This window comes from Macrobrachium nipponense, chromosome 11 (assembly GCF_015104395.2).
Source record: "Macrobrachium nipponense isolate FS-2020 chromosome 11, ASM1510439v2, whole genome shotgun sequence".
Taxonomy (NCBI): Eukaryota; Metazoa; Arthropoda; class Malacostraca; order Decapoda; family Palaemonidae; genus Macrobrachium; species Macrobrachium nipponense.
In genome coordinates this window covers 9,637,037-9,663,124 of record NC_061087.1, presented here as the reverse complement: position 1 = coordinate 9,663,124, position 26,088 = coordinate 9,637,037, and the positions used below count along the sequence as shown (strand labels likewise).

The 26,088-nt window shown below is 47.9% G+C and overlaps 1 protein-coding gene across 2 annotated transcripts in view; it reads left to right on the top strand.

Annotated features, from left to right (window-relative positions):
• Positions 1 to 26,088, top strand: part of LOC135219951 (WD repeat-containing protein 3-like) — a 271,400-nt gene that overhangs the window by 60,164 nt on the left and 185,148 nt on the right. For both annotated transcript variants that reach the window (XM_064257236.1, XM_064257322.1), the window contains exons 8-9: positions 2,504 to 2,640; positions 3,941 to 4,134. In XM_064257236.1, coding sequence (XP_064113306.1) covers positions 2,504 to 2,640; positions 3,941 to 4,134 — 331 coding nt within the window. The remainder of the gene's footprint in view (positions 1 to 2,503; positions 2,641 to 3,940; positions 4,135 to 26,088) is intronic.

Below are 26,088 nucleotides of genomic sequence, written 5' to 3'. Positions count from 1 at the left end.
AGAAAGAATTTCGCGCTTGCGCGCCTGCGTAGCGATTGTAAACAAAACAACGCCTTGATCCGTGAACTCCCAGCATCCCCCAAGGCGCGTGATACAAAAGTTTTCGGCTGGTAGGCCTATAAGTATTTTTCCGCGAATTTTTAAAAAAACTTTTTTGAGCCGACGTATGATACGTCCAATCGGCATACGGGAGACATTTTGACTCGACGTTTAATACGTCCAATCGGCGTAAGAGGGCTAATCAGTATACAGGCAGTCCCCAGTTATGTTGGGGGTTCCGTTCCTATTCTGCGATTTAAGCTGAAAAACTGCTAACCCAAGACATCGTTGAAATTCGTAAGAAAATCTTGCTTAATATTTTGGGTTTCTAACATTTGATTGAGCTTTTCTTTAAAAAAAACTTCAAATTTTTACCATGCTGTCATTTTGGACCCATATTAAAGTTCGAGTCTTCTGTTTGACTGGTGATGTAATCCTGAAACGTGCTGTAACCCAGGAAATAATTTCTGGTGAATATATTTGAAGAGCAATGCAACCTTGGAATGACATAAGCAGATTCTGACTTAACCCGGGGACTGCCTGTAGTAGCAAATAAAGGGAGGGAATAGATGAAGACCTAGACCAGATGAGAATTTAGGTTTAGAGTCCATAAGTCAGAAGACAGCAGTGAGAATTAATTCTGCAGTTGATCCACGAAGAGATCTGATGTGAAAACATTGATAATGATGGTGATAGAAATAAACAAACTATTGTTAAATGTCAGTAATTTTGTAACTTTTGGTACTACAAAGTTAGCAAGAATAAAGTCACTGGTAAAAGAAATAGGAAATGTGTTCTTTCAAGTGAGAATCCATAAATAGAAGTTTCTTGATAGTACTATGAAGGCATTATTTCATCAGCTACCATTTTCATCCTTCTTTGCATTCACATCTTCAGTTAATTGTATACCAGCCTTGCCTTTTATTTTGTAAGGTTCAATAACAAATAATTTTTCTAGAAATTTGTTCCAACTGTGACCAAATTATAGTATGATTTTTCTTGAATCATTATTGAGTCTTAATTTATAGTGTTTTATTTTATTTGTTTGGTTTTTTATTTTGCAGCTATAATTCATCATTTACTTCTGTATTTCTTTTCCTTTACTTGGCTGGTTGCTTTCCCTATGGGAGCCCTTTCTTACATAGCATTCTGCTATTTCAGTTACGATTGCACCTTGGCTATTAATAGTAATAATGATTATAAGTTAAGAAATACAATACGAATAATGATTGATATCATATAGTAGTGGGCCCCATATTCATACGATCTGACCATTTTGCACATTGTGTTACCAAATGGTTGACTTTCTCCACTTTACTTACTGTGTAAAATGGGTATAACAGTGAAGAAAAAGAGGCAATTTGTTTGATGTAATGTCGTGGACATTGCAATCATTCATTATTCTTTCTATTTCTTTCTATTATTCAAACTGGCTAATATCCCAATGGAACAAGGTAAGAGGTGAGCACATGCAAAGTAAGCTTCACCAGAATTGAATGTCTGTATTTAGAATAGGAGAAAACATAGAGAAGATAACGAATAGTCTGTACTATACCAACAATAAAAAAAATGCGTACATAACAGTTAAAGTCAGAAAACCAGTCAGTCATGAATGGCACGTTAAATTACTATAGTAGTCTTGAATTTATGTGTACTGATGTCAATATGTATAAAAAAGGGAGAATAAAATTCAAGACAAGAATTTTTAGTTCGATGGCATCATAGACTGATGAAATTTAAGATCCATGAGTATGTTGATACGTATTACTGTAAGCACAGACTCTGTCTTTGAAAATGAAGTTAAATAACTTTTTAGTAAAAGATTTGAAATGGTAGTGCAAGCATGATTGATTGCACAACTGGGTTTTAGAGAGGATGAGGAGATTTTCGGAGCTAATGGCTAAATGGTGTTGAGTAGAGGTATGGTTAAAAATCCCTACCCGAATACTGGAGAATTGGTTGGAAAGTGGCAGGTCTCAAGTGAGCTAAAGGGGTCATTGGTGAAACTTTTGCTGCTGCTGCCTGTCGAGTCCACCACTCATCATTGGTAGAATCAAAACTATCTAACCTCTTTTTATTACTTCTTAGTGAAAATGTAGGGTTTGTCTCAGAGTTCCACTTTTAAATCCTTGTGCTTCATCTCTTATTTTTTGGATCTTTTTAAAATGCTGACATTCTTAGTTTGGGTTGATGGCATAAATTTCATAAATCAGCAAATGAGTCAATAACTCATTCCAAGGAATGTAAATACTTATCACAAAGTCAGATTGTGGGTTTCTTAATTATAAGATATCTTTAGGTTAATACAAAATATTTGGAAGAATTATGATATGAAAAGATAAAAGTAGAAAGCAGGCAGCTGGAGCTGTTAGTATACGGCATAGAACTTTTTGCACTGTTCATAGTGTGCTATGCAATGCTCGACTCCAAGCAGTACCCCTTAATCTTATAATCCCTATTTCAGAGGATGCGGTTGGAAAAATTAAGCTAGAAGAAGATGATGGATCTTATGAGCCACCAGACAAGTTACGGCATCTTGGTACAGAAGGAAGTTTTGCTATGTTAACGGTTGATGAGGAAACTGGTACAAAGGATGATGCTGTATGTTGATGTAGTTTTGAATTGAAAGTATAATGTTAGTTGAATATTATGAAATCAGGGTTAAGCTTGGTTTATGTTGAGGCATAAACAATGAAATAGTTTCGTCCCTTAGAGAGGATTTCTCTTATTTAGTCCCTGGTACTGTCACAGTCATGTGCAGAGCATTTGCAAAGCAGTGGTAGTTTCAGCTGACAAAAGCACAAGAAAATTGTTCGATGGCATTGCCTCAGCTTATACCTTCATGTATTTGATTTATTAGTCTTGCTTGCTTTGGAAGTGAGAGAGATGCAGTAATGAGAGGTATAGTCCAATGCCAAAAGCCATCCACCCATTAGAATTGCAGGAATCAAAGTATTTTCTCCAGTAAAGTAAATTTATTTCATATGCTCAATTGGAGTATATGGTAACATTTCTGTTTCCTTGATAATATCAAAATATGAAACAGGTATTGAAGGTGAAGTAAAAAAAAATTAGTAACATCAGTTTGAATGAGATGGATAGAGATGGCTGGACTCTTGGTAAATAAAGCGCCTCAGTGACGTGGTCGGTACGGTACTGGCGTATCACCTCGTTGGTCGCGAGTTTGATTCCTGGGCATTCCATTGAGGTGTGAGTGATGTGTATTTCTGGTGATAGAAGTTCACACTCTCAGCATGGTTTGGAAGTCGCATAAAGCCGTTGGTCCCATTGCTAAATAACCACTAGTTCCATGCAACCTAAAAACACAGTACAAAAAAAAATCTTGGTAAATAACAGCATTCCATTGATACACAAAGCAAATCTGTTACATATATATATCCAAGGCTTGTAATTGTGTTTTATATATGGTCACATTGACTACAAAGGATATAGAGATTTTTGTTGCGATTTATGTGTGTAGTGCATTTGAATGGAGTGCATGGGATGAAGATAGATATTGAGAAATGTTGAGTGTATAGCATGAGAGTTGAATCATGCCAGTGGTTTGGGTTGTGGTGAGGAGAGCGGGGAAGATTAATCTGGGAAATAGTATGTATGGAATTAGCAAGACAAAGGTCAGTATGGAAGGCCAGAATATCTTTGAGAAAAGATACTACATGCAGCAACCAAGACAGCTTAGAATTCAGGCAGAAACTGCCCAAGACAGAAGAAAGCAGCAATTTCTTGTCTGGTATATTATAATTAGGTTCACATTAACAATAAAGGCTTTTATCATTTTTAGGAAAATCAAATAAATATGTTCAGCTGGTACTTATATCTGTTAAATGTAAGAGTGAATTATGACATTTATATTTTTTATAACATTTGTGTTATTTTGCAGAGTATATTGGAAATTGTCAAAATGGGGAGTATTCTTCGCTCTCGAGGAGACAGAGTTTGTGGTTTGCACACTGATGGTCATGTGGTAGTTTGTCATGGGACAGGAGCTTTTGTTGATATGTTTGTTGTCCTAACAGATGAAGAAACAGAAGCTAAAATTGCTAAGCGTATGAAAAAGCAACGCAAGAGAGCAAGGTAAGTTTTCAGTGCTTTTACCACTTAATATCACCTTAAGCCACAAACAAAAACTTTTCCAAAGCCTGTCTTTAGGTCAAGCATGTATTGAAACATATCCAAAGCAGAACAGTTACATACAGTTTGTTTACCTTTCTATGCATTTAACCCTTAAACGCCGACTGGACGTATTTTACGTCGACAGTTTTTGTCTCTCGGGTGCCGACTGGACATATTTTATGTCGACATACAAAAGTTTTTTTAAAAATTAGCGGAAAAATACTTTTAGGCCTACCAGCCGAAAACTCTTGAATCACGCGCCTTGGGGGATGCTGGGAGTTCACGGATCAAGGTGTTGTTTTGTTTATAATCGTTACGCAGGTGCGCAAGCGCGAATTTCTTTCTTGCCGCACTAAAAAGTATCTGTGTCACATCTCGGAAATTATTTCGTCACTCTGACATAATTTTTGTACCATTTTAAATTAGCCGTTACATGGAGTATTATATATGAAAATGTGCGCATTTTTATGTAGAATACAACCAAAAAATACTCATGATTGTAGCTTATATCAGTTTTGAGATATTTTCATATACATATCGATAAGTGCCAAAATTTCAACCTTCCGTCAACTTTGACTCTACCGAAATGGTCGAAAAACGCAATTGTAAGCTAAAACTCTTATATTTGTTCCGATACGTAATACAAACCCTCGGTCCTTTAACAATAGGAAGGTAACTAGCGGCAGCTGGGACGGTCGTAAGCTTCGAACAAGGGGAGAACGGTAGTTAACTGCTTGTCCGATCGTGCGCGCGCGGGAGGTGAAGAATCACTTTTGCTTTCGGCCGCGGGTGTGAAGGACGTGTTCGTCATCGCTCTCTGCCCGCTTCATCGTCGTATGCTTTGTTTATTTTGTGTTTTCTACTAATGGTTTGGTTTGACTTGAAAATGAAACTGTAAGTACACTGTTTTCATTTTCATTACTTAATTATGAATCAACATGGAGCTATCGCCGTAGAGACGGCGATTTCCGCTCTTTTCATGAATTGAACCCTTGAATTATGTCTCGGTGCCGAGGGCGGGCGCACTCGCGCCGAGTCATGTATTTTGGGCGAAAGTGTGTAATTGAAAGATGTAAGTACTCTTTTTCATTATATTTTTGCCCTGTGCGTTCGTTGCCGAGAGCTTGATTGCGCTCGGCAAGAGCCTCTTATTTGATGAATAGAATGCAATGAAAGTGGATTCGCAATGCAGTTTTCTTTTCATTTTCATTTATTAATTGCATCAAATTTAATTTTGGATCAATTTCCGCTCTTACCCGGGAATTAATCCTTACGATTTATTGCTGTGAAAGTGAAAATAGCAAGTGCAGTATTGTTCATTTTCATATATATTTATGATAGCATCATATTATTATGGATCAAGTTTCCGCTCTTACCGGGAATTGATTTTTCCCTCTTTAAGTTCTATGAAGTGAATCGCAAGTGCAGTATTCAGTTTCATTTTCATATTACTTTTCACTGCTGTGCGGGGGTAGGGGAAGCGAAGGTCTGCCAGGAAGTCGTCGGAAAGCTCTCCCGCGACTCCCTTGGTATCCGATTCTTCGTCTTCCTTCCTGCCCCCCCCCGCTCAGCTTCCTCGTATTTTGTTTTTGGGGTCTTCCTTCCGTTCGGGGTGGGGCATGTCTCCCCCCCGTGCGTGAGGGAACCCCTCTTACTAATCTGTCTGTGCTACCGCAGGTGCTACAGCCGTGGGAGACGACCTTGGACAGGTATGGACCACTGCGGCTGCAGGGCGTGCCTAGCATCCACGATCTGCTGCAGAGTCTAGCGAGGTCTGGGGCGGTGACCTTGGAGTGGTCTCCACTACAACCTTCACGGCCGCTTATGCTGCTTCCCCCCGCTGGTCTACACTCCCCATGCTGTGTCGGTGACGCCGTCTGCCGCTTCTAGGGCCGGTCGCCGCCGTACCGAGGAGGGGTATGCCGCCGCCGCCTGTGTTTTCTTCGTGTTGCCTGCCCCAGACTTCCGCTGTTCCAGCAGCTCGCCCCTGGACCGGCCGCCAGTACCACGCTGGCTGCCGATGATTCTACGAGGCGATGGCTGGGCCTGCCGTACCTGTCGCTGATGTGGTTCCCGCTACTGGCTTGGCTGTCCTTTCTGTGTTTACCGCTGCCGCTGTTCCTGCCGCTCCTGAGCTGGTTGCTGTTCCTGTCGCTCCTGGTTCCTGCGCCTGTCCATGCTGGTCCTGCCCATGGTGTGTCTTCCCCAGTCCCAGGTCCTTCCGGACAGGTGCAGTCGGGCCGTGTTGCTTCGGCAATAGGCCCGACTCCGGCCTGGATGGAGGACCTGATGACTGTCCTGCGTGAGCTGACGAAGAAGAGGAAGGTGTCATCTTCGTCTTCGTCTGTTGCTGCCTCTTCCCCTTCGACTTCTAAGGCCCATAAGCCGAAGAAGAAGAAGGCTGCCTCCCCCCCCTAAGAAGTCTCCTTCTGGAACTTCTAAGGGCCCGTCCCACCTCGGTGGGACGGGGGGTCCTTCTGCTGGTCCTCCTGCTCCTTCGGGAGCGGGGCCCGTCTCCCCTTCCGTAAGGAAGAGATAGACGGGGACCAGAGGAGTATCGGTTAGCTCTGGTACTTCCTCGCCTGGTGCTAGCGGCGATGCCGCTACGCCAGGTTCCGGCTCGGTCTCTCTTTCGCGGGAGATCCCGAGTGTACGCTCTCCCTCGGGAGACCGTGCAGCCAAAGTTTCGGCGCCAGAGTTCGCTCGGCGCCAAGACCACGGCACGGAGCAGAAGGCTGGCGAGAACCGCTCAGGTGACTCTCGCCAGGCCAGCGGCCGCTCTCGCAGCGACCAGCTGGTAACCGGGTTTTGTTATTCCCCCTAAGAAGACTCCTTCGGGAACTTCGAAGGGCTCGTCACATTCCGGTGTGACGGGGGGGTTCTTCTGCTGGTCCTCCTGTTCCTTCGGGAACGGGGCCCGTCTCCCCTTCTGAGAAGAAGAAGAAGACGGGGACCAAGGGTGTGCTGGCTACCGCTGGTACACCCTCGCCTGGTCTTGGCAGCTCTGCTGCTAAGCCAGGTACTGGCTCGGTTTTCTCGTCCGCGAGAAGTTCCGAGTGTACGATCTCCTTCGGGTGACCGTGCAGCCAAAGTTAAGACACCTGAGTTCGCTCAGCGTCATGACCGAGGCACGGAGCAGAAGACTGTCGAGAGCCGCTCAGGTGACTCTCGCCAGGCCAGCGGCCGCTCTCGCAGCGACCAGCCGGTACCTCGGGTGGACGTGACGGTCTCTGACCGGCCACGGGTTGAGGCTGGGAAGAGGTCCCCCAGGTCCCCTCGACCGACGGTACCAGCCTCGGCTGGTACCAGCGGTTTGACGTGCCGCGAGGACGCTCACCGGTCTCACGGCGAAAGCGAGCTCTGCAGGTCACCTGACCGCCGCTCCCACAGGGACCGGGCGGATACGGTGACCAGCAGCAGCTCGTCTGACGCACGGGACCGGGGTCGACGTGCTCAGTCGAGCCGCTCGCCACAGGTGAGCGGCACGGCCAGGCCTGCAGATCGATCCCCACCGCGGGTTGGTGATCGGCTGCAGCCCCCCACGTACGCTGGTCCTGCCAGCGAGCGGGGGGGGAGCGTCAGGTCTGTCTCTCCACTACCTTCAACTTCCTCGGGCTACACCGGGAAGAGCGAGGTAGGTAGGAGTGATCGTGAGAGGTGCGCCGCTCACGATCCCGTCACGACGCCGCACGTGCCACGTATGGTCTTAGGACCAACCAGGACGTACGCGCAAGTGATTGGAGGCGACCGTCAGGGGAGAGGGGGTAGCGTCTGTTCTGTCTCTCCGATACGTTCAACTTCCTCGGCATACGCCAGGAAGAGCGAGGTATATAGGAGTGATCGTGAGAGATGCGCCGCTCACGATCCCGTCACGACGCCGCACGTGCCAGGTTGGTTTTAGGACCAACCAGGACGTACGCGCAAGTGATTGGAGGCAACCGTCAGGGATCTGTTGCTGGTCCTTCTTCTGAAGGAGGAGGGTCCTGGGAGCTGCTCTTGTTGGAGGGACTGGACGGTCCTACTCCTCAAGACGCTGTAACTTCCGAGATTCAGAGTAACTTTACCCAGGTTATTGCACTGATTCGTCAGCACAACGACCGGGGGGAAGGATCGCTGCTCCCACCAGCAGAGCCCATGTCTCTGCTCGAGTCGTTTTGGGGCCCGAGAGGGAACCCAAACCGACGGTGGGTATGCCGCGATCGGAGCTTGCCGATTCTGTCTTGAACCAGTCTCTCTCGTCTCCGGACAAGAAGGCTCTCTCAGTTCTGGCCGGTCGATCAAGCTACTTCCACCTCCTCTACTGCGACAGCGGCGTTTCTACGTGTCTTCGGACACCGTATTTAAATACTCCTTCGGTCCTCCTGAGAGGTTTCGACCTCGACGAGGACTGGAATGAGTCGGAGGACGGTATCGGCTCTCTCCTGTCAGGTGTCGATCAGCCCCACCCAGACGACGTTCACAGTGGCGGCAGACCCTTACCTACAGTGAGAGTTCGTAACCCTCCTCGGGAAAACGTTTTCTCCTGACGATACGTTTTCCCAGACTCTGAGAGGCCATCGCCGCAAGGCGATGGCTGCTCCTACTCTTCTCCAACTGCTAGTTCCACTGGGAGGCGAGCGAGTATCCAATTCCTCCCCATTCCCGCTCTCCTTACGGCTACGAGGGAAAGGGGAAGGATCCTACAGAGATTTCTCTGTAGGATCCCACGTTGGGGACTGCGCTACCAGGGGGGACCTTCGGGTCCTACCTGACGTAAAGCCCCGGTCGTTGAGGAGGGATCCTGCCCCATTCTCGATTTCTACGGGAATCGAGAGGACCACCAGCCGATATCGTTTGACGAATTCGGTGGGGGTTTCGCAGACTGCTTAGAATTCTACGGAATTTCTAGCGCATTCAGAGTGTTAGAGTTTCTTACGATCTCCAAACACTTAGGCGAGACCACGGTCCAAAGTGAGCGAGACGAGAATCCCCGATATGTTACACGATAATCGGGAACCTCGCCTATGCTCGAATTCCTGGAATTTCTAGCATTAGGAAGAAGACTGCTGCTGAAAGAAGACTATCTCACAGTAGGCGACCAACCTGGAATAGAGAAGAACGGACGGGAATATCCAGTTTGGCTGGAACTATCGTCTTAGTATTCTGTTCACCATTGAAGCTTTCCTTCGAGGAAGACTTCTCCTTCACTCTCTTTAATAGAGAACGAAGGTGGTCGATCTCCAATCCTTATTTTGTTTTCTTGAAGGAAAGAATTTAGGATGGAGATCGTTGTTCAGAATCCTACAAATATACTACGTATATTAACCTCACGACATGATTCTGCTAAGCAGTTGAATGGTCCGAGGGGTAGGCGCATATCCTGGTTTTTCTACGGATTGCGACTTAGACGAAAAGTTTTCTAATTGAACTGCAACCCGGGTTGCCTGCAACCTCCCAGGAGTTTCCAGTTTCAATTTTATATACTTATGGTGTTGTCACAACAACACCATTTAAGCTTTTATATTTACCGAAATTCGTTTCGCTTAAATATAATTGCTCGAGCATATCTTTTTATGCTCGGTGGTTCTAGCCGAACGCATTCCTTCGTGGAAAGGATTACTTGGCAACTCAGGATGACGAGTCAGCGACAGCTACTGCGTATTGAATTGCCCGAGGCATTTCAGTATCAGCTGCCGCTTTGAGATAGACGGTTGTTTATGTCTTTCTTACCTGCTTTGATTGAATAACAACCGTATCTCTGCCCAACAATCACGGACTTAAGTCTCTGATTAACGGGGATTCTCGCATACATGAATGACCATCTACTGCGGTGAAACGCTAGTATTCATCGTCTTCGGTATTGCGAGAATTTTAAACAGAGATATCTATTCGACTCTCATCTTTCTGTTTACCGCACGGTAACAGAATTCTGTAATAGTCTCTTGCTGCATCGTATCCCGATAATGCGAATGATTTTTGCGGAATCTGAGTTTGTCCTCAAAATATCTTGTATTCGGAGGTGTACAATTGTTCATTGTTCACCCCGGATTAGCAGATGTATTGAAAGACATCGCCTACTCCCACACCTGCCAGCTCTACTTCCAAACGTTCAGCCCATGAGAAGCAGTTCTTCAAGCGGCTCTCCCCTGTGTTTCATTACTGAAGAACGCCCCGCTTTCATTGCACAACGGACAGCAATGAAATGGCGGTTAGCGTTTTCAGTCATTTGTAAGCACAGGTTTAGAATCTTGAGATTCCTTCTCTCGATTCAGCTGGAAGACGTAGGTTGCATTCATTGCCTACCTTCGTCTTCAACGTCACATAGTGTTGTTTCTCCTTAAGCTGAGATTCAACGTCTATGAGATTTTCTTGCCATCAGGGACCTCGGTCTTTTGAAGGCAATTGACTTTCACCTTTTGAGCTTATGCATTAAGAGAATCATCGCCGCGCCGTCTGGCATCGGTGACTAACAAATATTTTATTTGTTTGGTCTCTCAGCATAACTCTTTAAAGGGCGAAGGTCACGTGACTTACCCGGATGCTTGGACAACTTGCCGCTACTGATTCCGAACCAGTCAGTCGGCAGCTGTCAGAGCGCCCGAGTCAGTTACGAACTATGCTGTGGACTTAGTTCGGTTGTTCCACAATCATTACTTCGTCTTAATAGCTTGTCAGTATGAGTACTGTACATAACCAAAGTCGAGAAGAGGGATAGGTCATACGACTATTCCCTTCTTTTCGTTTTAGGTAACTGCATGACTTCTCTTGAGAAGTCAAGCACAAAGGGATGGGGATTTGTGACGCTCGATTTCGTACCGATCTTCGTAGCGAAGACTCAGAACCCTTCGGTAACTGACGATTGGTTCGAGTCTTTCACAATACCCTCCCTAATGGACTTCACCGCCTCCGATACGAAGGCTATGCTGCTTTGTCCTGTGAAGGTGCGACGGAGCTGTCTGAAGAAACTCGACACCCAGGATGAGTGTGGACGCCTCTTCATCATTCTCTCGCGTTCCGCAAGAACTTCTCCGTGGCGCAGGTAATGAAGGCAGGCGCCTGGTCCAACCGGACCGCATGCACCTCCTTCTACCTTCAGGATATTGCCCACAGTTCCTTGGATCTTTTTCCTTGGGAACCGTGGTGGTTGCTCAACACATTGTGTAGTTAACCCAGACCCTCGCAGGCTGAACAGCATCGAGTCCTGGTGTGACCGTAAGAATGGATGAGGAATGAGAGTGTGACTGGCTCCTCTTCCCATCTTTTTCTTCCCTCTACCTTTGGGTAGAGGGACACGGTCGTCACCCTGCTGGGTAAGGACGAGATGCAGGTGAGCTACTCAATAGAGCACCATCCTATCCCTTTCAGTAGGGATAGGAGTAAATATTCCACCACTTCCTCCAACAAGGGGAGGAAGTGGATGCCAAATTGAGACAAACCCATCATTTTATGATTGTCTCTTGCAAACAGGAACAAGTTCTTGCTTGCTGGTACGAAGAGATACGCTTGCCTCTCTCTTAGTACTTGGCCCAGAGGTCTGACCATTGATCCTGCGGTGCACACCCCGATCAATCGGACAGAGGTTTGGATCCCTCCCTTGCTCTTACGACCAGGGAGGCACTCCAGGGTTGGACGAACACCAGTCTGTTCACCAAAAAGACTCAGATTCCTCCCACCAAGAAGTGAGTCTTCCTATTGTTAAAGGACCGAGGGTTTGTATTACGTATCGGAACAAATGACAATTTGTCGAAAATTGCATTTGTTCCGACACGGCATACAAACCTTCGGTCCTTTTACAATAGGAAGGTACTAGCGGCAGCTGGATAGGTCGTAAGCTTTCGAACAAGGGGTTCGGTAGTTAACTGCTTGTCCGACAGGCGCGCGCGCGCGACTGGGAGGTAAACAAATCACTTTTGCTTTCGGCCTGCTGGCGTGTGGACGTGTATCATCGCTCTCTGCCCGCTTCATCGTCGTTTGCTTTCGCATGATTGTGTTTTTCTTTTTCTATGTATCTAGTGAAACTGAATTGTAAGTACAATCATTTCATTGAATTCAATTGTGAATTAAAGGATCTTGGTTTCACAACGCCCTCCGATTACCCGAGTGCCGTGGACTGAAGGGCGTAATTGTGGGAATTCATTTTCCCAGAATGATCCTCGTATTGTGTATGCTCGGTGCCGAGGGCGGGAGCGCTCGCTCCGAGCGTATATTGGGTTGGAAATGTGTAGATGAAAATCGTAAGTAAGTGCTCTTTTCATTTATATTTTTTTGACCTGTATGCCCGTTGCCGAACGAATGCGCTCGGCACGGAAACTTATTCAGTATGAAAGTGGAATCGCAAGTACAGTATTCTTTTTCATTTTCATATATTATTTTTTATTGTAGCAATACTCATTTTGGATCAGGTTCCGAGCTTACCCGGAGATTGATCCTTCCCCCTTTTTATTTTGAATGAAGTGAAATCGCAAGTGCAGTTCTTTTTCATTTTCATTTTTTTTTTTTATTGAGATTGCATTGTTGACTGGGATCAATGTTCCGCTATTCACGGGAATTGATCCTTCCCCTTTTTATTTGTATGAAGTGAAATCGCAAGCGCAGTAGTCTTTTCATTTTCATATATTTGTTGATTGCATCAATTCTTTGTGGATCAAGGTTTCCAGAAACCTTGATCCATAAAGGTAAGGAATGAAACCTTTCACCCTTGCGCTCGGTACCGAGGGCGCAAATGCGCTCGATCCGAGCCCTTATTCATTGTGAAGTGAATCGTTTTGCAAGATGCATTTTCATTTTGTTCCTTATTATTGATTGCATCAATATTATTTGGTTCAAGTTCCGCTCAGTCAGGGAATTGATCCTTATGCCTTGTATTCGTGCCGATGGCACGATTGCTCTCGGGCTCTTATATTGTTGTTGGGTACTGGGGTTACTGTGCGGGTGGGTGGGGAACGAGACCCCCCCACGCTCAGTTCCCACAGATGGCTCTTCCCCTTGGGGGGGGGAGGTTATCGGCGTTCTTCTCCTCGCCCGATCCGTCGAGCGCGGGGAGGGCGCTCGGTGCCCGATGTACAATTGTATTAGGGGTCTTCCACTCGTTCGGGAGGGATCAAACCCCCGCACGAGGGGATTTCCCCCCCATTAATCGCTACTACTATTATTTCCGCAGGTGCTACTGCCACGAGCGTGGACCTTGGTGAGGTATGGGCGTCCTTCCAATTGCAGGGCGTGCTGGTGTCCAGGGGCTGCGGTTCTATGTCTGGGCCTACTGCGGTCACCCATGGAGTGGTGACCACGCAACCAGGTGACGACGTCCCTCCTCACCTGGTGTACTCGCCTCACGTGGTAACAGTCTTGCCTACAGCCGCTGTGAAGTGCCGTTCGCCGTACCGAGAGGGGGGCGTGCCGCCGCCGCTCGTGGTTGCCGCGCTGCAGCGACCACACTTCCGCTGCCCTAGAGCTCGCCCTGGACCTGCCGCCGGTACCAGGATGTTGCTGGCTGCTGCTCCACTTCCTGTGTTTCCGGTGCTGCCTGCCGTACCTGCCGATTCTGGGCTGACTGTCCATGCAGTTGCTGCGCTGGCTGTCCCTGCCGTTGCTGCGCTGGCTGTTCCTGCCGTTGCTGCGCTGGCTGTCCCTACCGATGCTGTGCTGGCCGTGACTGCTGTTCCTGAGATGCCCATACCTGCTGATGTCGTCCCTGTTCGTGGTGGTACTACCCCAGACTTTGGTCTGTCTGTACAGGTGCGTCCGGGCCCTGTGGCTTCGGCTACAGCAGCCCCGGCTCCGCCCTGGATAGCAGATCTTACGTCTGTCCTGAGGAAGCTGACGAAGAAGAAGAGGAAGGTGTCGTGGTCGTCGTCTTCATCTTCTTCATCGTCGTCGGCCGCCGCCTCTTCCCCTTCGACTTCTAAGGCTTTACAGCCGAGGAAGAAGAAGGTCGCCTCCTCCCTCCTAAGAAGCTTCCTCGGGAGCTTCTCGGGACCCGTCTCACCTCGGTGGGACGGGAGGGTTCCTTCCGCTGGTCCTCCTGCTCCTTCGGGAGCGGGGCCCGTCTCTTCTTCCGCAAGGAAGAAGACTACGGGGACCAGAGGGGTACCGGCTAACACCGGTACTTCCTCGCCTGGTGTCAGTGGTTCTGCCACTGCATCAGGGTCCGTCTCGGCCTCTCGTTCGCGGGAGGTACCGAGTGTACGGTCGCCTACCCAGCGACCGTGCAGCCAGGAACCAGACCTCTGAGTCCGCTCAGCGTCAGGTTCACGGCACGGGGCGGAAGACTGGTGACAGCCGCTCATGCGACTCTCACCAGACCAGCTCTCACTCTCGCGGTGAACAGCTGGCTACCCGGGCCGGGGACGTGACGGTCCACGACCGACCACGGGCTGAGGCTGGGAAGAGGTCCTCCCGTTCGCCGGTGCCAGCCACGGCTGGAACCAGCGACGTGACGTGCCGTGAGGACAAGCACCGGTCTCACTGCGACAGTGGAGCCTGCAGGTCGCCTGACCGTCGCTCTCACAAGAAAGCGACCGGGTACGGCAACCAGCACCAGCTCTTCTGACACTCGAGATCGGGGCCGCTGTGCTCAGTCCAGCCGTTCTCCACAGCGAGACGGTTCGACCAGGCATGCAGCTCGATCGCCACCGCGGGTTGACGATCGCCTGCAGCCCTCAAAGCCTGCTGGTTATGCCAGCGAGCAAAGAGGGAGCGTCAGGTCTGGCCCTCCTAGTACCTTCAACCTCCCCTCGGGTCTTACACCAGGGAGGAGCGAGGTATGAAGGAAGTTGATCGTGAGGGGTGCGCCCCTCATGATCCCACCACAGCGCCCTACGTACCAGGCACGGTTCTTGGACCGGCCAGGACGTATGCGCAAAACGTGGATGGGGAAGACCGAGAGGGCTGTCGCTGTTCCCTTTCCCTTCTTAGGAGGAAGGTTCTCGGAATATGCTCTTGTTCGAAGGGCTTAACGGTCCCACTCTGCAAGATGCTGTGAATTCCGAGATCCAGAGGAACTTTGCCGAGGTTACGGCGCTGATTCGTCAGCTCAATGACCTCGGGGAAGGATCGCCGCTCCCCTACCAGCAGAGCCACGTCTCGGCTCGAGTCGTTTTGGGGCCACGAGAGTGGGAATCCAAATCGCGGTGGGTCTGCCGCGATCGGAGCTTGCCGACTGGGTTGAGCCAGGTAGTCTCTCGTCTCCGGACAAGAAGGCTCTCTCGGTTCTGGACGGTCGAACAAGCTCCTTCACCTCCTCTACTGCGACAGAGGCGTTTCTACGTGTCTTCGGACATCGTATTTATATATCCCTTCGGTCCTCCTGAGGTTTCGACCTCGACGAGGACTGGAATGAGTCGGAGCGGTATCGGCTCTCTCCTGTCAGGTCTCGATCAGCCCCAACCAGACGACGTTCACAGTGGAAGGACGGCGTTCCCCCTCACCTGCTGCCGGAAGTGGGGGGGTGCCTGGCCAGCCATTGGGACCCGGTCCAACAGCAGGCGTACGTTCCAGGGGCATCGAAGGACGTAGCATTGAGACAGGAGATCAAGACCATGCTGAGCAAGAGAACTGTAGAAATCGGTACGGATCAGTCACCGGGCTTTACAGCCGACTCTTCCTGGTGGAAAAGTCTACGACAGGCTGGCGCCCAGTGATAGATCTCTCTCCCCCGAACCGGTTGGTTCGCCAGACCCGGTTCACGATGGAGACGGCACGCTCAGTGCTCGACTCTATCAGGGAGAACGATTTCATGCTTTCAGTGGACTTGAAGGATGCGTATCTACAAATACCCATTCATCAGTCCTTCGGAAAGTACCTCCGCTTCATCCTCGACGGGACGGTGTACCAGCTCAGGCCACGTTGCTTCGGTCTCTCAACCGCCCCACAGGTGTTCACGCAAGTGTTCACTCTGCTGTCTGCTTGGGGCCATTCGCACGGGATATGTCTGATGGGGTATCTCGACGATTGGTTAGTCCTGGCGAGCTACCGCTCGCAGTTACTACAGGACAGGGATCGACTGCTCGAGTTCTGTCGCGATCGGGGGATCGTTCTGAACTTCGAAAAGTCCGATCTCGAGCACAAGCAGAGGATGAAGTACCTGGGTATGCTGATCGACACGGTAGCAGATTCAGGGAGGCAGCCAACCAGTTCCTGTCTCGCAGGAACAGGGAGCTCAGCAATGGCAAGTCGTGATCGGAACACCTGTAGTCTCGGGAAGCAGTCCCTAACGGGCGTCTTCACCTGCGGTCTCTTCAGGGAGACCAAAGGAGAGTTGGTCACAGGCGACGGATCCCCCAAGCCTTCCATGGTCACTGACACAGGAGGTGAGGCAGGACCTAGCCAGGTGACTGGACGACAGGAACCCCTTAAGAGGAGTGCCTCAGCGCACTCTCCCCCCGGACATGCAGCTGCTCTCAGACGCATCGACCGAGGGATGGGGTGCACACCTGGAAGAGTTGCGGACTTCAGGAGTGTGGTACGAGAACGACAAGCACCTTCACATCAATGTACTGGAACTAAAGGCAGCGTTCCTCGCTCTCCAAGAGTTCCAGGACCGCTTGATGGGACACTCAGTGGTGTTGATGTACGACAACACCACGGTGGTGGCTTACGTCAACAAATAGGGGGGGCCTAGTGTCTCTCCCGTTGTATCAGTTGACTCGGCAGGTGCACGAGTGGGCCGAGGCACACTCAATAGAGCTGTCGGCACGCTACATTCCAGGGAAGGAATGTAGTAGCAGACACGCTCAGCCGTCGGGATCAGGTGATAAGGACCGAATGGTCTCTACACCAGGACGTGGCGGAAAGGCTCTTCGACCTGTGGGGGCGACCAGTCGAGGATCTGTTCGCCATCCGGCACATCAGGAAGCTCCAGGTGTTCTTCTCGGCCGTGCCGGATCCATGGGCAACTGCAGAGGACGCTCTTCAACACCCGTGGGACAACCTCTTCGCCTATGCCTTTCCCCGTTCAGCCTGATTCGCAAGGTGATCAGTCGAGCACTGGTCATCCCGAATCTCAGGATGATCCTGACGGCTTCCAAATGGCCCACAGGCCATTTGGTATCCGGACCTGCTGGCTCTTCTCGCAAGAGAACCGAGAGAGATTCCCCATTGGCACACACCTTCTCGGCCAGCCACACGTTCGAGTCGGTACCACCGAGCAGTCCAGTCCTACGTCTTCACGGCTGGCTGTTATCCACCTTCTCTTGCGAACGAGAAGCTTTTTTCGTAGCGCAGCAACAGAGATGGCTGGAAACGTCCGTCAGTCCTCTGCAGCTGTGTACCAGGAGAAGTTGGCCGTCTTCGGTGGTTGGTGTCGTAGACGGGGCCTATCTCTTCTCAGAGCCACTCTTCAGCAGGTAGCGGATTTCCTCGTTTTTTCTTCGCCGAGGAAGCTCCTCTAAGTTCCCACAGTCAAAGGATACAGAGCCGCCTTGTCGCTCGTCCTGAAACTGACGGGATTGGACATCTCGAACTCGTTCGAGATCTCCTTGCTTAGGAGCAGCTTCCAAAGGTCTTGCCAACCCAGGGAACTCAAATGACCCTCGTCTTGCTGGACCTGGCATCGGCGAAGAGAGTACGGGAGCGTCATGCAGATAATGATGTGGATGAGATGCTGCTTTGTCCTGGGAGGACGCTACGGCGCTATCTGAAGAGAACTCGACACCTCGGGCCTGAGTGTCGAAGCCTCTTCGTTAGCAACGGGGTCAACAAGAAAGAAGTATCAAGAACACTCTTTCGTCCTGGCTGCGTGAGGTCTTCAGGAGGGCGTATGAGGCTGATGGTAGTGACGACATCCGTACGTCCCGTCCGAGAACTCACGAAGTCAGAAGTATTGGCCCCTCGTTGGCGTTTCGTAAGAACTTCTCCGTGGCGCAGGTATGGAAGGCAGGGGTCTGGTACAACCAGACCACCGGCAACTTCCTTATACCTCTTGGATATTGCCCATAGGTCCTTGGATCGGTTTCCTTAGGACCCGTGGTGGCTGCTCAACACGTCGTCTAGCTAACCCAGACCCTAGCAGGCTGAACAGCATCGAGTCCTGGTGTGACTGTATGAATAGATAGTGATGAGAAAGTGACTGGCTTCTCTTTCTATCTTTTTCTCCCCCTCTACCTGTCGGTAGAGGGATACGGTCATCACCCTGCTGGATAAGGACGAGATGCCGGTGAGCTATATGACAGAGCCCCATCCTATCCCTTTCACGAGGGATGGGAGCAGAATATCCACCACTTCCTTCTACAAGGGGGGGAAGTGGATGCCTACAAGAGTCAAAACCATGACTTTAACTTTGCTCCTGTACAGGAACAAGTTCTTACATTGCTGGTACGAAGAGATACGCTTGCCTCTCTCTTAGTACTCGGTCCAGAGGTCTGACCATTGATCCTGCGGTGCACACCCCGATCAATCGGACAGAGGCTTGGATCCCTCCCTCGCTCTTACGACCAGGGAGGCTTCCAAGGTTGGGCGAACACCAGTCTGTTCACAAAAGACTCAGATTCCACCCACCAAGAAGTGAGTCTTCCTATTGTAAAAGGACCGAAGGTTTGTATGCCGTGTCGGAACAAATGACAATTTGTCTAAAATTGCATTTTTCCTAACTATACAAACCTGAGGTCCTTTTACACATAGCCCCACCTCATGCCACCCCTCACTCTGCAGTTTTTGCTTGGGCCAAAAGCAAAAGTGATTTGTTTACCTCCCAGTCGCGCGCGCGCGCCTGTCGGACAAGCAGTTAACTACCGAACCCCTTGTTCGAAAGCTTACGACCTATCCAGCTGCCGCTAGTACCTTCCTATTGTAAAAGGACCTCAGGTTTGTATAGTTAGGAAAAATGCAATTTTAGACAAATTGTCATTTTTCCTAACTATACAAACCTGAGGTCCTTTACATATAGTCCCACCTCATGCCACCCCTCACTCTGCAACTTTTTGCATGGGCCTAAAGCAAAAGTGATTCTTCACCTCTCGGGCGCGCGGGCGCGCGCACGATCGGACAAGCAGTTAACTACCGTTCTCCCCTTGTTCGAAGCTTACGACCGTCCCAGCTGCCGCTAGTTACCTTCCTATTGTTAAAGGACCTCAGGTTTGTATAGTTAGGAAAAATGCAATTTTCGACAAATTGTCATTTTAGTAATATTCAATCATTTACCTTAATTTTGCAACTAATTGGAAGTTTCTAGCACAATATTTCGATTTATGGTGAATTTATGTAAAAACTTTTTCCTTACATCCGCGCGGTAACTCTTCCGAAAAAATCATACATGCGATTGTGGTAATGTTTGCACCATTTTAAAATTAGCCGTTACATAAAGTTTTATATATGGAAATATGCACAATTTCATGCACAATACAACTAAAAACAACCCATGGTTGTAGCTTTTAACAATTTTGAAATATTTTCATATAAAAAATGATAAGTGAAAAATTTTCAACCTTCGGTCAACTTTGACTCTACCGAAATGGTCGAAAAACGCAATTGTAGGCTAAAAAGCTTATATTCTAGTAATATTCAGTCATTTATCTTAATTTTGCAACATGTTGGAAGTCTCTAGCACAATATTTCGATTTATGGTGAATTTATGAAAAAAATAACATTTTCTTTACGTCCGCGCAGTAACTCTCCCGAAAAAATGATACGTGCGATTGTGGTAATGTTTGCACCATTTTAAATTAGCAGTTACATAAAGTTTTATATATGAAAGTGTGCAGAATTTCATGTAGAATACAACAAAAAAATATATGATGGTTGTAGCTTTTCTCATTTTTGAAATATTTGCATATAAATCACGATAAATAGAAAAAAAACCACGTTTGGTCAACTTTGACTCTACCGAAATGGTCGAAAAACGCAATTGTAAGCTAAAACTCTTACAGTCTAGTAATATTCAGTCATTTATCTTCATCTTGAAACAAATTTGAAGTCTAGCACAATATTTCGATTTATGGTGAATTAAAAAAAAAACTTTCCTTCCTCCGCGTGCGGATTCTCCGCCACAAATCTCCGAAATGCGTACGTCCTATTCTTGGAATATTTGCTCCATTTCATATTAGGCATTTCATAGAGTTTTATATATGAAAATGTGCGCAATTTCATGTAGAATAAAACAAAAAATATTTGAAGGTTGTAGCTTTTCTAATTTCCGAAATAATTGCATATAAACAAAATATATATAAAAAATTTTACATTCGGTCAACTTTAACTCATCAGATATGGTCGAAAACTGCAATTGTAAGCTAATACTCTTACAGTATAGTAATATTCAATCATTTGTCTTCATTTTGAAAGAAATTGGAAGTCTTTAGGACAATATTTAGATTTATGGTGAATTTTTGAAAAACATATTTGTTTACGTCCGTGCGTTACAAATTCATGCATTATTTTGTGATAATATTTTCTCTGTAATGCTTTTATCGTTTTACAATGTGTTATATACCAAAATGATCGCTATTTAGTGTACATCACAACGAAAAAAAAAGTAACTTGTTACCTTTAACCATTTTCCGCACAGCACGATTTGAATACAATTATATATGAAATTTCGTTTTTGCGCAATCATATATCGCATTATTTATATATGATGATGGTAATTTTTTTCATTTCTGATGGTTGCATACTAAACTTCAGCCAATGACAAAAAAGGAGCCAAAAATGAACTCTTAATCTTGAAAACTAAGCGCACTGTGATTTTTTGAAAAAAATGTTTTTTCCGCTTCCACGCTCACTCCGAAATACCTCCGGCACACGGGAGACAATTTTTATTTTACCGCTTCGGCGTTTAAGGGATATTACACTGAAATAAATATCTAAACACAATATAATATACAAAATCTGAATATTGTACCAAATCTGAAGGAAAATGTGATATCAAATTACTCTATGCTTTCTGAATACAGTACACTGAAAAATCTTAAGCACAAGGATACTAATAGTAATAATAGATTATTAGTAGTAATGACGATGTACCTATAATTACATAGTTCTGGAAGAAAGAGAATTTTTGTGTTCCAAATGCTCGTAATATTGGACTTTTTGTTCATACGCAAACAAACCTTTGGTCTTAACAATAAGATAGTTCTCTAGCGCCCAGCTGGATCCGGTTAAACAATCGGAGATTGAAAAGCAAGGAATCTGTGGGATCTGGCAACGTGTGCGTATAATATTGGGTGAAAACTGGTCAAAGACCATGCACCCCACACTATCATGTTCAGTCTTTCTCAGTCTTTCTTAACCACCTGGGTGAGCGACGTGGTTGTTCACTCTGTCCAACCTGGTTGTTTTGCCTGATTTTGCTCTTTTGCTTGTCTGTGTGTTTGTGTTTGTGTTATTATGGCTTCCTCTGTGTCTTCTCGGCCTCACCAACTTATGTGTCCGGGGACTCAAGGTTCCTGTGATCTCGTTTCTTGGCTTCTTCGGCTACAAATCCCCATTCCACATGCAGTAGGTGTTGTGCTAATTTCTGTACTATAACGAATCACCATCTGGAATGTCGTGTGTGGGCTAAATCGCTGTGGAAGTTATTTTATAGCAAGAGGGAGCATCGTAGGATTTCGACTCTTCCTTCGTGGGAAGGGTTTTCATCTCCTCGCCCAGATGATTCGTCTTTTTCCTCAGTCACACCCCATGATGACAGAATTTCTGTGCCTATGTCTCCTTCCTTTTCTTCCATCGATTCGTCGTTGGAAGTATCGGGAGGCTCTCAGGCTGATTTAATGTGTAATGTCGCCCCCTCTCCCTTGGGGGTTAATTTGCTTCCCCGGAGGGAGGAGGCTATTTCATCAGTTTCTTCTCTTTCAGAATCAGAGGCGTCCAAAATGGCAGCACTCTGGGCATCGCTTGGTCTACAGGGTTCACCCTCCTTGGAGGGTTTGCTGACACATTTCATGGAAACTTGCACCCCTCCCCCCAGGCCTCCCCAGCTCTACCTCCTCCCCCTGGCCTTTTCTGTGTTGGTGCCTGCAGTTATCCATTTTGTTGTGCACTGCCTGGATATCATCGTATCGCTCTGCCAGTGAGGTCTGCCGCTAGCTCGGGTCGGGGGAGGCCGTGACATCTCTCTCAGCGCCATGGTGACGTCACTCCCTGCTACATTGGTGTCGTCTGTTGGGACTGCTGCGCTGCCTCGCTCCTCTGTGTCGTCACATTTGCTCCCGTGACATCATCGCTGCCATCCAGGACGTATCCTCTTCCATCCGTGTTATCTGCATCCTCTCTTGCAGATCCGTCCAAGGCTTTATGTCAAGCGGTTCTTAAGAAATTGGATTCTGTTTTGGAGGATAGGTTTGCTGCCTTCTCTGCTGAGAAGGCTGTGAGCAAACGTGTTGCGTCTGCCTCCTCCCTCTTCTGCCAAGAGGGTGTGTAAGGAAGAAGTGGTGTCTTTCCTCCCCTCCATCGCCTCCATCTCCACCACGTTGGCGTAGCAAGCGTTGGAGGGTTAAGGACTTTGTTATTTCTTTGTCAACGAGTGAGGAGAGTGTTAGTGTTTTGTCTCCTTTCCCTGTGCAATCTGCTGTTGCTGCGTCATCCTCTTCTTCGGGACACGAGCGTGTTGTGGCCTCTCATGTACATGCGCATGTTGGTGATTTGTCAGCTGCTTCTGCTCCATTGCCTATTCGTTGTCGTAAAGCTCTTAAGGTACCTGTGAAAAGATCGAAAGTTGTAAGTGCGGAAGTAGTGCAGCCAGGGTGTTCGCCTTCCCCTCCCGATGATGCTGTTCATGGTTTGACTCCAAGGAATTCTCGTTCTGCGTCAAGAGTTTGAGACGTTTCTCTGTTGCGCATACGGGAGTCAGTTATTGCGAGTGTTCGTAGTAGTGTTTCTAGCATTGTGATTGGTTCATCACAGGAGTTGGTGTGTGGCTCCAGTCCAGACATGTCATTGGTGTCTGTGTTGGCTGGTACCCCAGGTTCTTTGGCTGTTGGGTCTGCAGTTGGTTTGCATGAGGAAGGTGTGTTGAATAAACCTGCATCTTCTTCTCGTCATCAGTCTCCATTGCCTGACCAAAAGGAAGGGGAGACACAAGAGTTTTTGTCTTCTTTTACCAAGGTTGTTGATCTCATTTGTGGGTTCAACAATCTGGAGAGTAAGACTCAGGCTTGGTTGTCTTTCACTCCTACTTGCTTGGAAGCTGCGCTGAGGGCTACGCAAGATCCTAGGTCATCTTTCCAGCTTCCTTTATCGGGGCATGTCAGAGTCGGTCTTGCAGAAGTTGAACACCTCTGTGTCAGACTGGGATGGATCTTATCGGTCAAGGAGTTCTTGGAAGTTGCTTCCTCCACCCATCACGAGGCATATGTAATATTACACTACGAACTTTGTCTGCTTGTTGCCTTGACATCTTAACCCAGATGTCATATGTCTAAAGCCAGGGTTGACTTTGGAGCAGGTGAGGTCGGTGGTGCTGTCCTTGTTACTGCAGGATGCCTTGGCGATGGAGTCTACAGCAGCCTCCATGTTCCAGATGGTGTCTTGGTTAGACTGCCATTGCCAAGATTGCGTCTGACAGGTCTGCAGAAGGGTTGGTGAGTGCATCTTCTCTTGCTAGTTTGTTACTGTCTGGGGGTAAGACTTTTTCTTATCTTGCTCATGTAAGTGTCAATTTGTGAGTTAATCTTCTTCTGATCAGAAGAGACGCAGTGTTGTCCAGGATGGTTAGATCGGTTCACCTTTGTTGGCGCTCGGGAATGGGAATCTGTTGGATTCTCAGTTCCTGTTTCCTCCGACTGAGCTGGAGGACGCGATAGACCGGCAACGAGTTGACATGAAGGACAGGTTGGTGCACCAGGCTGTCTCCAAGTTGGAGTCTCATTCTCGGAGATGTCCTCCTCCTCCTCCTCCTCCTGTTCAAATGCAGGGATTGTCGCCTAGTAAGCCGTTTAGAAGTTTGGCTTTGGCTTGGCCCTCTCATTCGTCGTCTCAGCCTAAGCCGTATGACCAATGTCCCTTTTGGCCCCGCTCTTACAGGCCTAGGAGGGGCTCCAGGGGTAGAAAAAAAGGCAGTCATTGATAGGTTGAGCGGCTCTCCCTCTCCTTTGTCATGGGTGGGGGGTGCCGGCAGGCCAGTGGGCCAATTGGCTGAGCTATGGGACGGAGAAGTGGGTAGTAGATGTTCTTCGGGTGGGGTATTTACTACTGTTTGACTTCTCCCCCTGCTCTCGGACAGACTCTGCTCGGGCGAGTGCATTCCCCTGATTCTACGAAGTTCTTAGCTCTCCAGGAGGAAGTGCAGAAAATGCTGGACAAGGATGCGATAGAGGAAGTAGTGCGTCCATCCCCAGGTTTTACAGTCGCATCTTGGTGCCGAAGGCATCGGGGTTTGGAGTCCTGTGATCGACCTATCCACTTTGAATCATTTCATCAGGAAGACAAGGTTCAAGATGTAGGCCCTGCGATTGGTGTTGGCAGCAGTGAGGCAAAATGACTTCATGCTGTCAATAGATCTAGGGATGCATACTTCCAAATCCCTATTCATTTTTTGTCTAGGAAGTTCCTTCACTTCTCTCTTGGAGACAAGGTGTTCCAATTCAAAGTTCCATGCTTCAGATTGACCACGTCCCCTCAGGTGTTCACAAGGGTCTTCTCTCACATCTTGACTTGGGCTTATACTCAAGGGATCCGTCTGCTGAGGTACCTTGACAACTGGTTGGGCTTAGCAAGTTCCAGAGAGAAGCTGCTGCAGGACAGATTGCCTGCTTCGCTTTTGTCTGGAACTCTGCATTTTGGTGAACCTAGAGAAATTGATTCTCGTACCCAGTCAAAGAATTCTTTGTCTAGGTATGGTCATTGATACAGCAGCGTCGAAGGTTTTTCCGTCTGATCAGAGGTTGGAGAAGTTGCCAGTAGTGGCTTGCGACTTCCTGTCGCAACTGGATCAATCAGCTCATCAGTGGCAGGTTCTTCTGGAAATTTTATCTTCTCTGGAGAAGCTGGTTCCTCATTGGTGATGTCATCTTCGGTCTCTGCAATGGAGACTAAAGGACTTCTGGTCTCTGCCGGGCTGCTCTCTGCCGGGGGACTCACCCATGATATGGGTTCCTCTGTCCCTAGAAGTGAGAGAAGATCTTCGTTGGTGGTTGGACTATCAGAATCTCTTGGAAGGTCTTCCTCTGTGTTCTCTGCTGCCAGACTTCCTTCTGTTTTCAGATACCTTCCTCACAGGTTTGGGCGCTCATTTAGGTGGCCTCATTACTTTGGGCATTTGGAGTTTGGAGGACAAACGGCAACATATCAAAGTGTTTGAGTAAAAGGCAGCCTTTCTGGGTCTGAAGGAATTTTGGGAGAAGGTAGAGGGACATTCTATAGTTCTCATGTCAGACAACACCACGGTGGTCGCTTATGTGAACAAACAGGGGGGACTGGTTTTGTGTCAACTTCGCGCTTTGACAGTCGAGATTCACCAGTTGGCGGTCAACAACTCAGTGGAGCTCTCAGCCTGGTATATCACAGGAAAAAGGAATGTGGTCACGGACAAGCTCAGTCATTGGGATCAGGTCCTAGGCACAGAGTGGTCTCTTCATCAGGTCGTGGCAGACAGTCTTTTCCAGGTTTGGGGGAGACCTATGCATGACCGCTCTGCAACTTGGTTCAACAAGAAACTAGAGGTTTTCTGTTTGGTGGTTCCGGATCCTCTAACGTTAGCGGAGGACGTGTTCCAACATCCCTGGAGGTGTATGTCTTCCCTTCATTTTGTTTGATCCACCAAGTACTGAACATGATGGTGAGCTCGCAGAATCTCAGGATGACATTAGTAGCTCCTCTGTGGTCGCAAGCGGATTGGTTTCAGATCTGCTGTCGTTGTTGTCGGAGGTGCCGAGGGAGATTCCCCCATGGCAGCATCTTCTTTGTCAGCCGCAGATAGAAAGATTCCACCAGTAGAATGCCTGTCTCTTCACGGTTGGAGGCTATCAAGTATCTCCTCTAGCGAGAGGCTTTTCTCAGAAGACAGCAGGACAT